Here is a 15,158-nt window from a genome sequence, read left to right on the forward strand (position 1 = left end):
TGTCATATTTTATGTCATTTGATTGTGTCAATCAATTACATATATTTTATATGTGTGTTCTCTCATTCTTATGGGGTTATTGGTTTGTTTTGTTGGTTGGTTTCGTATATTATACTAGACCCCAGTGTATTTCATACACCCAGTTTGAGTTTTTCTTATAGGTTGGTTTAACTGTATCTTCAACTATCGGCTGAGTAGAGCTCGTCGGTATGTTGAGTGTGCGTTTGAAATACTCACACAGAAGTGGAGAGTATTCCTGTCATCCTTACAGATGGCACCGGAGAATGCCACCCGGGCTATTCAAGCGTGTGTGATCCTGCATAACTTTGTCAGGATTAATGATGGTCCCTCAGAAGTTGATGAATTGGAATCTGGTACATCTTCTTCATCAGGAGGATCGGACCAGACCCTTCACGGACGACCTGGAACTGCAGCCCTTGAAGTTCGGGCCCTCTATGAAGAATATTTTTCAAGTCCTGAGGGAGAAGTGCCGTGGCAGATGGGCGTAGTTCATGGCAGAGTGTATATTAATCTGAACTCTGGTAATCCTAGTAGCTTTATTTTCATAGTTTTTTTAAGTTTTTTTGGTGGTGGGGTTATATGTTGATAGTGTAGGGAATCACAAGACAAAGAAGGACCCTTGACGTGGGCTTGTGGGCTGGGGTTATATTGTATGAATTGTCAAATAACATTAGTGTCGTTGAAATTGGTAAATTAGGCCATTTTCATGACTACAGAAATCTTATATTTGATTGTCTACAACAACCCTCTAATACCTTGTAAAAACCATAACTAAATCGGTCCTATGTTATGATTGCATACGCACCCATATGTTGCAATACTTATTCCAAACTTGTCGTTTTTCCATAGGCATGCAGAAGACTTCAAGATGCTGTCCAAGGTCCGGGATTCGGAGATTATTCAAGCACATACAACATGTTTCCAATAGATGTTGAATATGTTTTTTTTGGGTTTAGCTGGTCTGGCCATCCTGTGTCCCTGCAACTGTATACAAACAACAATTCCCAGTCTGGGTTGATATTCTAGAGCTCTTAGGGCATGCTTGGAGTTGTAATTTTTATACAGCTGGATGGCGGAAGGTTGAGCAGCGTTGACTTTACGTATATTGCCAGCCCGAGTTGTAATGATTCCCCAATAAAAAGATGTGTATGACGTTTGGAGTGTAGTGATGTAAATAATACATGTAATGTTGTATACCGTAAAAATGTTGATGGTTTGCAAATAAAAGGCTAAACATTTCCCAGGTAAAAAAATAAAAGTGCTTAATATTCAGCAATAAAAAACATAATAAGACATAACATACAAATTAAATTTGGGTTAATTCCCGCATAAAAGGGCCCTGTGTGCTAGGGCCAGCCACATTAGGGGGTGGTGGGTATCTCATCCTTGGTACAGGACAAGGGGGGCGAGGGCCAAAATCTGGTTCTTGCGAAAATAGGGGCTGGGAATATGTTGGTTGGATGGGATGCTGGTAAAACATACTGGGCCCAGGTTGGGCTGGTGTGCCACTGCTTATTGTTAAAGCACGACAATGGACATTATGGATGGCCCGCAATAGCTCCACTGGGTCCATAGGGCTTTTTAAAATGTTGGCTACAGTAGCCATTACCGAAACAAAAATGTCTTGCTTTTCGGCAGACAATGGTTCTATAAGTGCCGCTAGGCCACTGAGCATTCGCTCTTCTTTGCCCTCAGCCCTTCTCTGCCTTAAATACTCGAGCACCTGACTTTCTACAATGGCTCGAGTATTTAAGGCAGGTTTGGGAGGCTGTGGTGCGACCCTTCTCCGCCGTGATGGTCTCCTTAATAAAGGTTTGGGGCTTGACTGAACCTCAGCCCCAACCTCCACAGCAGAGGACTCCTCCCTCTCTGTCAGATCCAACTGTTGCGATAGTTGTCGCTCTTCAGTGGCCAGAGAAGGGGAATCCTGGGGAGCAGCCACACGCTCCTCCTCACTGGTGGTCGACTCATGGCCCCTCTGCTCTTCCAGGCTGTCAACGGTGCTGTGGAGTGAGAGAGTAATGTAAATAACATTGGTATATATACAGTATAGACCAAAAGTTTGGACACACCTTCTCATTCAAAGAGTTTTCTTTATTTTCATGACTATGAAGGCATCAAAACTATGAATTAACACATGTGGAATTATATACATAACAAACAAGTGTGAAACAACTGAAAATATGTCATATTCTAGGTTCTTCAAGTAGCCACCTTTTGCTTTGATTACTGCTTTGCACACTCTTGGCATTCTCTTGATGAGCTTCAAGAGGTAGTCCCCTGAAATGGTCTTCCAACAGTCTTGAAGGAGTTCCCAGAGATGCTTAGCACTTGTTGGCCCTTTTGCCTTCACTCTGCGGTCTAGCTCACCCCAAACCATCTCGATTGGTTTCAGGTCCGGTGACTGTGGAGGCCAGGTCATCTGGCGCAGCACCCCATCACTCTCCTTCATGGTCAAATAGCCCTTACTTTCAAAGTTTTCCCAATTTTTCGGCTGACTGACTGACCTTCATTTCTTAAAGTAATGATGGCCACTCGTTTTTCTTTACTTAGCTGCTTTTTTCTTGCCATAATACAAATTCTAACAGTCTATTCAGTAGGACTATCAGCTGTGTATCCACCTGACTTCTCCTCAACGCCACTGATGGTCCCAACCCCATTTATAAGGCAAGAAATCCCACTTATTAAACCTGACAGGGCACACCTGTGAAGTGAAAACCATTTCAGGGAACTACCTCTTGAAGCTCATCAAGAGAATGCCAAGAGTGTGCAAAGCAGTAATCAAAGCAAAAGGTGGCTACTTTGAAGAACCTAGAATATTACATATTTTCAGTTGTTTCACACCTGTTTGTTATGTATATAATTCCACATGTGTTAATTCATAGTTTTGATGCCTTCAGTGTGAATCTACAATTTTCATGGTCATGAAAATAAAGAAAACTCTTTGAATGAGAAGGTGTGTCCAAACTTTTGGTCTGTACTGTATATATACATTGTATGAACATATAAGCCACATTTCATAAACCACACTGGATGACATGGGTCCAGTAGACGTGTCACATATTGATTATCAGGATAGCTAATCAATATGAAAAGGCGTTCGGAGATCCTTATTATGTAATATAGACCTGCACAGATGGTTGTCCCTTATCGCTATCCTCACCTGTTTATAATGTCAGCCATTTGTGCAGGTCATATCAGGATAAACAATGGTAGCTGGAATACTTTAGCAATCATTGTGGTGAGAAGGCCAGCATATTCCCACAAGATATTATAACATGTACCTGGCTTGTGCACTCCAGCCCTAGTTGTATACTAGGCTATAAAGATAACATTAAAAATAATCTATACATTTCATACTCACAGCCTAAGGTCCAGCACTGGTTTTAAGAAACCCAACTGCCGGGTATAAATATAGGGCTTCTTTCGGACGCCTCCATCGCCACTTTTCCCTATGGCCTGGACTCGTTCCCGGCGGAACTGATCCCGGCACGACTGCCAGCGAGTCTTTAAGCATTGGACTGTAGAAATATAACATAACAACAATTCTAACTTAAAAAATGTCATCATACGTATAAAATCACATCACCAAATATGGTTACTACTACATTAAAACCAGCAAATACTTAATTTTGTATACCATATACAGGAGATTTTCTATCTTCCTAGGCTGAATAACCTTATGTTCACATCACTTCACCAACTTCTTGTTTCTATTGTTGTAAATATTATCTAATCCATCCACATGGACTGCGCTTGACCAGTACACAAAAAAAAGATGAACTAACCCAGCTTCAGTGATCCCAGCCAACAGAGAGTGTGGAACATTTTGGAATAATATGCAAGCATGGCCACCACTGCGAGATAGCAGGGTTGTTGTAACCCGGTAATCATAACAGGCCTTTAAACATTATTCAGACTTGATATTTTGACATTACAGGGATACACAATATGAAGCTATAAAGCAGTTTAAAATGTATACCTCTAAGCATGTCCACACATAAAATATATATCAGACTGCAGCAAGCCATGATTATAATTGATGTTTTACAAAAGCAGGTGAGCCACCGGTGGCCATGGCTGATGAATAATCAAACAATATATAGTGCTGAGCACTTTCACATTGAAAAAACAAGTGGTACACAACATCCTCATGGTGACCATTAAAATAAACAGATACTGATTTACCTGCTTCTCTAATATACTCCAATATACACCATTGCTTGACAAGTAACAATTACATTATAGGCATTTTATACATAAAACACATCAACATGGGTTCTCATACCTAATTTTCACCGTTTGGAGGAACTGGCCTTCTCCCACTCTCTCGGCAACATGTCACGTGTCACCTCGTCCCATGCCCGCTCCTTGCAGATGCGGTCGTGATATTCCTCTGTTCGAGTGTCCCAAAGCAGGGGACGTTCCTGGATCAGCAAGATCAACTTTTCAACATCCATGTTGATATGCTGGTATCTTGCAAGGCAGACAGGCTGGGGCCGGTTTCAGCACCTGCACATGTGCTCTTGGCAAAGTTTGTAAACACACAACACATGGCTAAAGAAGGCTGGGCCTAGCATTTCTAAATTAGTGATTTGCAAAAAACGGATGACATACGGATGTGTTCCATATGCATTCCGTTTTTTTTGCGGACCCATTGACTTTAATGGAGCCACGACCCGTGATTTACGTCCAAATATAGGACAAGCTCTATATTTGTATGGAACGGAAAAACGAAAATACGGAAACGGAATGCTTACGGAGCACATTCCGTTTTTAATGCGGAACCATTGAAATGAATGGTTCCGTATACGGACCGTATACGGAACACAAAAAACGGCCCATGCACTCGCAAAAAAAACGTTTGTGTGAACTAGGCCTAAGGTTTATCTTCTCTTTAATCAGTTACACATGGGGTTAGTTTATGATAATTTATGGATTAGGACTCCCAATAATGAAAATGCCAGAGTTATCAGATGACAGGAACATTTTAAAGATATTTTCAGTTTTATGTGGTAAGGAGCAATTTTATAGGACCTCATGGCATAGTCAAGTCCCTTTCTGATGCAGTTTCTCAGCTAATTATATAGGTTCTGTGTAAGATTAGGAAATTGATAAAAGAATTATCCCACATAAGAGAATGTCTCCAATTACACAGTAGGCTATATTTAAACATTTCTTTTTGAGAAAGATAGAAAAGGCAGTTTATGAGAATATGAGAGCATGGTAATAATATAATTCAGGGTTTAAGAACCAAAATTATGGGGAAGAGGCTGTGGATGAATTCTTTGAAGTTTGTACTTTTGAAAGAACTGAAAAGTACAAAAAGGGGGTTTGTTGCAGAATCAGGATTAGATTTGATGGTCAGCCATGTTGTCTTAGGCAGACATCTTGTGTTCTCACCTCAGAATGGAGTTTAGCAAAGAGGAAATACCTTGGATAGTGAATAATCCTTATGTACTTTGGCTAATAAAATAGAGGTCCTTAAAGGGGTTGTCTCACCTCATTATGTCCCATTTATTATGTGTATAATATTATTTTAAGTCTATATCAGTTTCCAATAATTCTTGTGGTATCATCACCTTCTATTTTCCATGCTTTTATACAATGCTCGTCTGTACAGGTTACGGCCACCACTGCAATGAAGTAGCGGTGGCCGTGCTTACGTACTACAAGCAAGACAGCCGGGTTTTCTGGTGGCCTGGGAATCACGGGAGCGATTGCACATATGGGCCAACACGTGCGCATTATCTCCTATCCCCAGCCACCTCGTATTTCTTCGTGCCTTAGCTCCTGCACTTGACCGCTTCCTCCTACAGAACAGCTCCAGGGCATGCGCTACAGCCTTAGAGCTGTTCTACACAGCTATGCCACTAGAGAATAAAGTATTACAGGTTCGGAGCTTGCATAAATAGCCCTGGACCTGTAATACAGATGCCTGCTTTCATCTTATGAAAGCTTCAGGGCAACAGGTCTGCTGTGCCGAGGCTAGCACAGTAATGAAGTTGCAGTCTTGGGACCACGGGAGCGTGCAGGCCTGTGCAATCAGTCAAGGAAAGAGGCTCCGCCCCTCCAGCTGTAAAACGGTGCCCAGGGACTAGCAGAGAATTGAACAAAGAGGGAGTTGAGACATCCCCTTTAAGTAGTCGATTAAAAGGGTCAAGATGTAATGTTACCTTTAGAAAGTGGTAATATTTAACATCAGTGATGGAGCTTTTGGCAAAGGTAAATGTAGTTGTCAATTGAAACTGAAGTAGGTGATTTTGGAAAGAAAAATGGAGATGGGTACTAAAATTGGAGAGGATTAGACAACCCACGGGAATGAATTATGTATGCATGAGGTCATATGTTATGTATATTAAGTTATCAATGACGTAATGTGTGAAACACATTGATGTCTATGGACTGCGGTACACTGCAGAAAATTTTAATTCACAAGAAGGAGAAATCACAGCCGTCACTACTGAACGCGGTCCAAATGTCAGCAACACTTCTCTTCCAGCAAACATGCAGTGAAATAGGTGGTGCTCTGCCAGAGCTAGCAGACCAATAATCACATAAATAAGTAGAAGGAAACAGCGGCACTCACCGAATCTTCACAAATCGTAGCTGTATTACAGGTTAAAACACAGCGGATGCGGGTCACAATTGCAGCAAGGTCAGGCAACAGCCGTTTCGCGCTAAGATCGCGCTTTGTCAAACAAATCTGCATCAGTGCTGGTGGGTGGGGGTTGGTCAAGCTTTTGGGCTAATGTATAATATGGAATTATAGTTTTTGATGCACAGAATGGGTTTGTAAAACATCAGACAGAGATTTTATGTGTAAAACTGCAGAACAGCCAGGTGTTACTGTACACTGAGCTCACTTCACATGGCTCTCTGATGATTCCCCAGCATGGGGGAGGGGCCTTACAGACACTGCAGGCTGCCAGACTGATGAGTCATACTTTTCACATGAACTAGCATGCAGGACTCAGCTCTCAGTGTGATGTCATAAGGAGGTGTGGCCGGCCTTTACTCAAACTGCCTAAGCCCGCCCAGCCTTAGCTGCAGGAAACCAGGAAGTGAACAGCATAGCTGGCAGCAATTGAGAATGAAGTAGCAAGATGAGAATACCCCTTTAAACCAAGCACTGCCTTTTTTCCACTGCTGCTTCACACTTTCATCTACCTCTTGTGCCATAATCTGCCTGACTTTTATATATTTATTTCAACACTGTCTTACTGTTTTTGTCTCTGAATCAAGGAAAAAATCTTCTCAAAAAGAAGTTGCTTCAAGAAGTTGTGTTGCTGCAACCAGTTTTCAAAAATAGACTGAAGGATCGGATTGTAAACTATAAAGCTTGGCATAAAAATAACTAAAAGTTTCTGCGATATCCATATGCGATACGCATAATGTTTGATACAGATTCTGAAGGGAGAGCTCCCTCAAGGTACCTTTATCCATGATGGTTCACTCCAGTGGAATCCTGGCAGGACTCCTGTAGCTTGTTGGATTTGAAAATTCTTCTAACGATACATTCCATTACAAGTGCGCCCTCTTCTGGTTTCTTATGAACGTGCAAATTGTCATCCTTGAGAATTAACAGCTTGAGAGGAAAACCCCACTGATAAGAATTTATGATCTACTTAGAGAAGAGGTGACATGCATAAATTGCTTCCTAGCTCACAAGGTAGCTTGTGATAGATAAGAATAGATTTGTATTTTCTGGAAAGGAACACGTAGCACTTTGAGTTTCCGAGAAGCCGATAGAAGGGATTAGGGAATCTTTAACATGGAAAAAATGTATTCTAGCTATGACATCTCTAGGTAAGGATTTATGGTTATGCTTTAGCTTCGAAAGCTGGTGTGCCCACTCTATAATCAGATCATGAGGTTCAACATCAGGTAACATTGCTATATGAGCTCTTGAAGATAGCTCAGAAGCTCTAAAGCCTGCACAAATTATTCAGATATTCCCCTGAATTTTAAGTTATTCCTTCTGCTCCTATCCTCTATGTCTGCCATCTTAGATTTCAGACTCGCTGCCTCATCTTCCAAGGAATAATGGGCATCTATAAGCTCATTATGATTCAATGTGATCAACCCTCAAACCCACTTCATCTATAGTGGAAGTGACACTAGTCGCAACCCACTGCATATTAGTAGTTCATCACAGCTTTACCAAACATCTCTAAGGACGCTTGGTCAGAAGAGGGAAAATCAAATAAAAGATTTTTGAGATCCATATCATCAGTAGTGACCTGGGCGGGAGGTCCAGAATCAAGCTGGGGCCTTTTTTATGTGTTTGCTTGCAGTAGGTGATGAGTTAGGCGCACTTATTGAATGCTGGCCCGCATGTGCGAGGTGGTACATTATGTTAAAAAACATGTGCCTCACATTAACCCCTCAGTGACCAGCCTGATTTGGACCTGATTTTTATTTAATAGTTTTTGTGGGACATTTTGTAGTTTTTAATCCTTGCAATTTTCCGTTCTTGCGTTTTCGTTTTTCACTCCCTGCCTTCCCAGAGCCATTACTTTTTTATTTTTCCATTTATATATCCTTATGCGGGCTTGTTTTTTGCGGGACAAGTTGTACTGATGGCACTATTAAATTTTTCATATGATGTAGTGGGGAGCTGGAAAAAAATTACAAATGGGTGGAATTGAGAAAAAAATGCAATTTTGCCACAGTTTTATGTTTTTAAGGAGCTGCTAATCAAATGCCACTAATTGATTACCACCAAGTGTGACAATCTCTATAAAAGCACAAGTTTTAGCAGTATGCTGGTCTAGAGTACTCAGACGTGTATTAACACAATGCCAAGGAGAAAAGACAGCCATGTTCTTACAGCAGATACCCCTGATGAAGCTGTATAATATGTAACAGCGATAAGCATGGGGTTTAGCCGCACAGCATACTCAAGGAGGTCTTTGCCTTAGGCTACATGCACACAACCGTATGTGTTCTGCGGTCTGCAAATTCTGCGGATCCATTGTAATAATGCCTATTCTTGTCCACAACATGGACAAGAATAGGACATGTTATATTTTTTTTGCAGGGCTACGGAACGGACATATGGATGCGGATAGCACACGGTGTGCTGTCCGCATTTTTTACCTATCCGTAAAAAAAACGGAACTGACTGACACGGAATGACGGAAACAAAATACGTTCGTGTGCATGAGGCCTTACTTTTAGGCCTCATGCACACGGCCATGTTCCGCGGCCAAGAGCGGTCCGTGGTAACCCGGCTGGGATTCCTGCTGACAGCAGGAGCGCACGGCGTCATTGGTTGCTATGACGCCGTGCGCTTCATGCCGCCGCTGCTGTACAGTAATATACTCGTATAGATCATACGAGTGTATTACTGTACAGCAGCGGTGGCATGAAGCGCACGGCGTCATAGCAACCAATGACGCCGTGCGCTCCTGCTGTCAGCAGGAATCCCGGCCGGGTTACCACGGACCGCTCTTATTTTTCTTTTATTAATCCTTGTATTTTCTTTTTTTAATCCTTGTATATTTCCATGTTCATTGGATAAGTCCCCTTTCACACGAGCGAGTTTTCCGCGCGCGTGCAATGCGTGACGTGAACGCATAGCACCAGCACTGAATCCTGACTCATTCATTTCAATGGGTCTGTGTGCGTTGCGTGAAAAAACGCAGCATGTTCTATATTCTGCATTTTTCATGTAGCCCTGGCCCCATAGAAGTGATGGGGCCTCAGTGAAAAACGCATTGCATCCGCAAGCAAGTGCGGATGCAATACGTTTTTCACTAATAGTTGTTAAGAGATGTTGTTTGTAAACCTTCAGTTTTTTATCACGCGCATGAAAAACGCATCAAAACGCATTGCAAACGCGTGGAAAAAACTGACTGAACTTGCTTGCAAAATGGTGCAAGTTTCACTGAACACACCCAGAGCCAATCTGTCACGCTAGTGTGAAAGAGGCCTTAGGCTGCGTTCACACGGGCGAGATTTCTGCGTGGGTGCAATACGGTAGGTGAACGTATTGCACCCGCACTGAATCCCGACCCATTTATTTCAATAGGGCTGTTCAGATGAGCGGTGATTTTCATGCATCACTTGTGCGTGAAAATCATAGCATGCTCTATATTCTGCGTTTTTCACGCAACGCAGGCCCCATAGAAGTGAATGGGGTTGCGTGAAAATCGCAAGCATCCGCAAGCAAGTGCGGATGCGGTGCGATTTTCACGCATGGTTGCTAGGTGACAGTCTATTCACTGTATTATTTTCCCTTATAACATGGTTATAAGGTAAAATAATAGCATTCTGAAAACAGAATGCTTAGTAGGTGATCAATTGAGGGTTAAAAAAAATAAAATAATTAAAGGGCTTCTGTCAGCCCACTAAACCGTTTTTTTTTTTTTTTACTAATAATCCCTATACTGCGAGCTCTGCATACATAAGTTAAATAATCATTTTGGTTCAGTAGAATTTGATAAAAAGCTATTTTTAAAATATGTAAATTACCTTGCTACCAGCAAGTAGGGCGGCTACTTGCTGGTAGCAGCCGCATCCTCCGATCCTAATGACGCCCCCTCTGCATTGTGATTGACAGGGCCAGGGAACGGAATCGTTCTCTGCTGGCCCTGCCTGTTAGCATTCAAAATCTGGCGCCTGCACCGCGGCCGTACCTATCTTTAATCTGCGCAGGCGCACTGAGAGGCGGCCACTCGCTCGGCCGCTCCATCCTCAATGCGCCTGCTCCGATGACGTCACATCTACACCCGGCGCAGGCGCATTGAGGAGCGAGCGGCCGCCTCTCAGTGCGCCTGCGCAGATTGAAGATAGGTACCGCCGTGGCGCAGGCGCCAGATTTTAAATGCTAACAGGCAGGGCCAGCAGAGAACGATTCCGTTCCCTGGCCCTGTCCAAAAACAATGCGGAGGGGGCGTCATTAGGATCGGAGGATGCGGCTGCTACCAGCAAGTAGCCGCCCTACTTGCTGGTAGCAAGGTAATTTGCATATTTTAAAAATAGCTTTTTATCAAATTCTACTGAACCAAAATGATTATTTAACTTATGTATGCAGAGCTCGCAGTGTAGGGATTATTAGTAAACAAAACAAAAAAAACGGTTTAGTGGGCTGACAGAAGCCCTTTAACTCACCTTCTCCTCTTGATCGCGTAGACGCCGGTATCTTCTTTACTTCTTTAATGATGAGCTGTGGGCTAAAGGACCTGTGGTGACGTCAGATCACATGCTCCAATCACATGGTCCATCACCACTGTATTCAGAATGCTATTATTTTCCCTTATAACCATGTTATAAGGGAAAATAATAACATCTACACAACACCTAACCCAAACCTGAACTTCTGTGAAGAAGTTCGGGTCTGGGTACCACAGTCGGTTTTTTATCACGCGCGTGCAAAACACATTGCACCCACCCGATAAAAACTGAACATCGGAACGCAATCGCAGTCAAAACTGACTGCAATTGCGTTCCTACTCGCGCGGGTTTGCCGCAATACACCGGGACGCATCCGGACCTAATCCGGACACGCTCGTGTGAACCCAGCCTAAGGTAGTCTCTCTATATTTATCTATATGATATTTTTCAACTGTATTGTATTTATCTGATTGATTTGCCTCCACATTCATTATATGTATTTTGCTGTGGGGGGGAGGTTTCATTTGAGCCCCCCGTTTCCTGTGTGGTTTTAATTATTTTAATGATTTTCCAATAAAACTATACTTATTTTTATCATACGCAGTGCATCGGCCTTGCCAGATATTTTGTCTTTTTTTGTTAGTCATTTGTTGGTAATTTTGACACCATTTTTATTTATTTTACGCGTTCACCTGAGGGGGTAGGTCATGTGTTATTTTTATAGGGCCGCTTGTTCTAGACGCAATGATATCTATTATGTCTATTTTTAATAATTTTTTTTCATTTTTTTATGTAAAATCACTTGATGAAGGGAAAGGGTCACTTTTTGTTTTACTGTAAACAAAAAAAAAAAAAGTTTTTTTTTTTTTTTTTTACTTTTTTCCCAGGGGACTTTAACATTTCAGGGTCTGATCCCGGTTTCAATGTAGTACAATACATACTACATCGAAACTGTGAGTTTCACACTGACAGTGTGCCTGTGAGACCTAGCCTGGGGGTAGGGTCTCACAGGGCTTCCGTACATTGCAGACCCCGAGGCCTTTGCGAAGCCTGGGGTCGTCATGGCTGCCATTGGCCCCCTGTCACCGCAACGCAGCAGGGCCGATGGAAAGAAAGAGGGAGACCCCTTCCTCTGTGATCCTTCTATATGCCGCCGTCAACGTCGATTGCGGCATACAAGGGGCTAATCTGCCAGCGAAGTTGGCGGATAAAGCAGGGGCCCCGGCTGTGAGCGAATTCTGTGCCTGCCCGATCATTATGACGTACTAGTAGGTCAATTTGCACAAAGTCACGTCCCGCTGTGAGGTACTATTATGTCAAATGTCGCCAAGGGGTTAATCTGTTGTGTTTTGTTCATCTGAGGCTGTATTTACCAAATTTTTAGACCTTTTAAGAACCAAAAACCATACAATTCAAAGGTGTATTTTTTTTTTGCATGTCATGAGCATACCTTCTACAGCAGGCATCCTCAAACTGCGGCCCTCCAGCTGTTGCAAAACTACAACTCCCAGCATGCCCGAACAGCCTACAGGTATCCGCCTACAGCAGGGCATTGTGGGAACTGTAGTTTTACAACAGCTGGAGGGCCGCAGTTTGAGGATGCCTGTTCTACAGAATCCCACGAAAAAAAGTACCACAACATACCATCCCAATAGAGGCTAGAAGAACACTCTTTTGGACACTGTTGGGTAAATGGTGCATATACCAGAAGTTTGTCCCGTTGTACAAGCCAAATGTAGGCTCTCAATGTCATGTTAGAACGCAACACACTAGTCTCATATATATCCTACTATCAGTGTATTGTTTTAATAAGATAATTTCTTGTTTTCCTACCTGATGAATATGCATATCATCAATCCTAATGAGTACTGATCGAAAGCAGAGAGATGGTTCTCTTGTACTGCCTGTTCATATATAAGAAAGAAATCTAAATTAAATTACAGAGAAGTGCCTCATGCACATGCAGATCTGTGTTTTGCGAACTGCAAAATACATACGGTTGGGTGCTTGAGGCCAAAAAATGTGAACAAGAATAAATTGAATGCTGAAACATTATAATAATGGTACGCTGCTCATTTTTAGATGAAGGTATTTTTCCAAACATACTGATATTAATTTCTTCCTTAGCTTGTCTTTCTTCTGCAAGATCTTGAGTCCACTGTTCACAAGTGCTCATTGCAGGAGAATAACGATTCCAATGGGCACAGCTCTGCCCTAGTAGAAAAATTACATGCCATTATACGGTAGATAGTTAGCTAATTTATATATCTACTTAACTTTAAATAAAACCTGCAGCATTTAAATAATTTCAACATGTTATAGAGCAGGAGGAGCTGAGCAGATTAATAATGATAAATCATTTTGTGGAAAAAGGTCCAGTATTGCCTGTATTTCATTCATTTAACCCATTCATTCATCTAACCCACTAAAGATGTTGTTCGCTCTGTAGCTGAGTGGACTCCACAGTCCCTATGTGCCTGCTGTTTTACACATTATTGCTGATCATAGACTTTCAACCCCTCGGATGTCATTGCATTTTTTCTCAGGAGCACTGCACGCCCCGGGCCTGAACAGCTTCCCATAAAGACCTACAGTACCTGTGGCAAGGCTCCATAGGAGCACAGGGGCATATTTATCAACACCGACGTTTTAGATGGCGGTCTAAATAAGCCCCTGCGCAAATGTAAGACAGTTGCCTTGCTGTATTACATTTAGAGTATTTTCTACATATAAACCAGGCATAGAAATTGATGAATGAGACTGGCCTGCCGGCCCGTACACTTCCCCGCCTACCCAACGCCCCCTTTTTGTAGACCTGGTGTCATCGGGGAAGAAGTCACAGATTCTGCCGCAACATGGCGTGCAACAGAATCTGCGCCATATATGCACCACAAAAGTGGCATATATCTGTTCATAAGGCTACTTTCACATAAGGCTACTTTCACACTAGCGGCAGGACGGATCCGACAAGCTGTTCACCCTGTCGGATCCGTCCTGCCGCTATTCCCCCGTGCCACCGGACCGCTGCTCCGTCCCCATTGACTATAATAGGGACGGGGCGGAGCTCCGGCGCAGCACGGCAGTTCGCGGTGAGAGGCCGCCGGACTAAAAAGTCGGACATGCAGTACTTTTAGTCCGGCAGCCTCTCGCCGTGCACTGCCGTGCTGTGCCGGAGCTCCGCCGCCGTCCCCATTATAGTCAAAATAGCGGCGAAATAGCGGCAGGACGGTATTTAGAAAGTAGCCTAAATCATTGCAGTCTATGGGAGAAGCAAACAGATGATCATGTCCCCTAGGGCAGAGTTCCCCAACGACCGGGCCTCGGATCATCTGGTATTGGTCTGTGGGGAGCACCAGGATGAGAACTACTGGCTCCTCTGCCCCACCACAGACCTGGCGATGACATTAGAGACTGCTGAACTGTAACGCAGGCAGCTGGGGCAGCAGGCTGGAACAGCGGGGGTGAGTATTTTGTTCTTTTTTTGGTGAACACCTCTGGGTGCACTACATGGGAGGGGCAGGTGCATTATTTACTAGGGATGCACTATATGCAAAGAGACCACTACTGGGGGACACCATGTTTAAAGAGGCCACTAACGGAGAAGCATTATATTTAAAGAGGCCACAACTGGGGGGCATTATATGTAAAGAGGGCACTACTGGGGGCATTATATATGAAGAGGGCACTACTGGGGACATTATATGCGAAGAGGGCACAACAGGGGGCACTATACATAAAGAAGCTGCAACTGGAGGGTATTATTTGAAGAGGCCACTACTGGGGGGCATTATATGTACAAAATTTACCTCTTGGGTGGGGCTTTATATCTTTTGGTGTCTAAAAGGGGATGATTACTAAGTAGGGGCATAAAAGCAGGCATTAATACTAAATAGGTGTTTTCAGTCATCAGAGTGATCTGTGCAGGACTGAGAAAAAATGGAAAGAGAACAACTCCAGTCAGAAAAGACATCACCTGTAAGTCACTGAGTGGGGACCTAAAAGGGATTATTAATTGT

At 43.0% G+C, this 15,158-nt stretch overlaps 1 protein-coding gene across 1 annotated transcript in view; it reads right to left on the minus strand.

Annotated features, from left to right (window-relative positions):
* The window catches only part of UHRF1BP1 (UHRF1 binding protein 1), a 944,367-nt gene that overhangs the window by 399,655 nt on the left and 529,554 nt on the right, over nt 1-15,158 (minus strand). Inside the window, exons 9-10 of the mRNA XM_040424154.1 lie at nt 13,210-13,356; nt 12,976-13,046 (exon numbers count right to left, since the gene is read on the minus strand). Of these exons, the coding sequence (XP_040280088.1) occupies nt 12,976-13,046; nt 13,210-13,356 (218 nt within the window). The remainder of the gene's footprint in view (nt 1-12,975; nt 13,047-13,209; nt 13,357-15,158) is intronic.

Source organism: Bufo bufo, chromosome 3, assembly GCF_905171765.1.
Source record: "Bufo bufo chromosome 3, aBufBuf1.1, whole genome shotgun sequence".
NCBI lineage: Eukaryota > Metazoa > Chordata > Amphibia > Anura > Bufonidae > Bufo > Bufo bufo.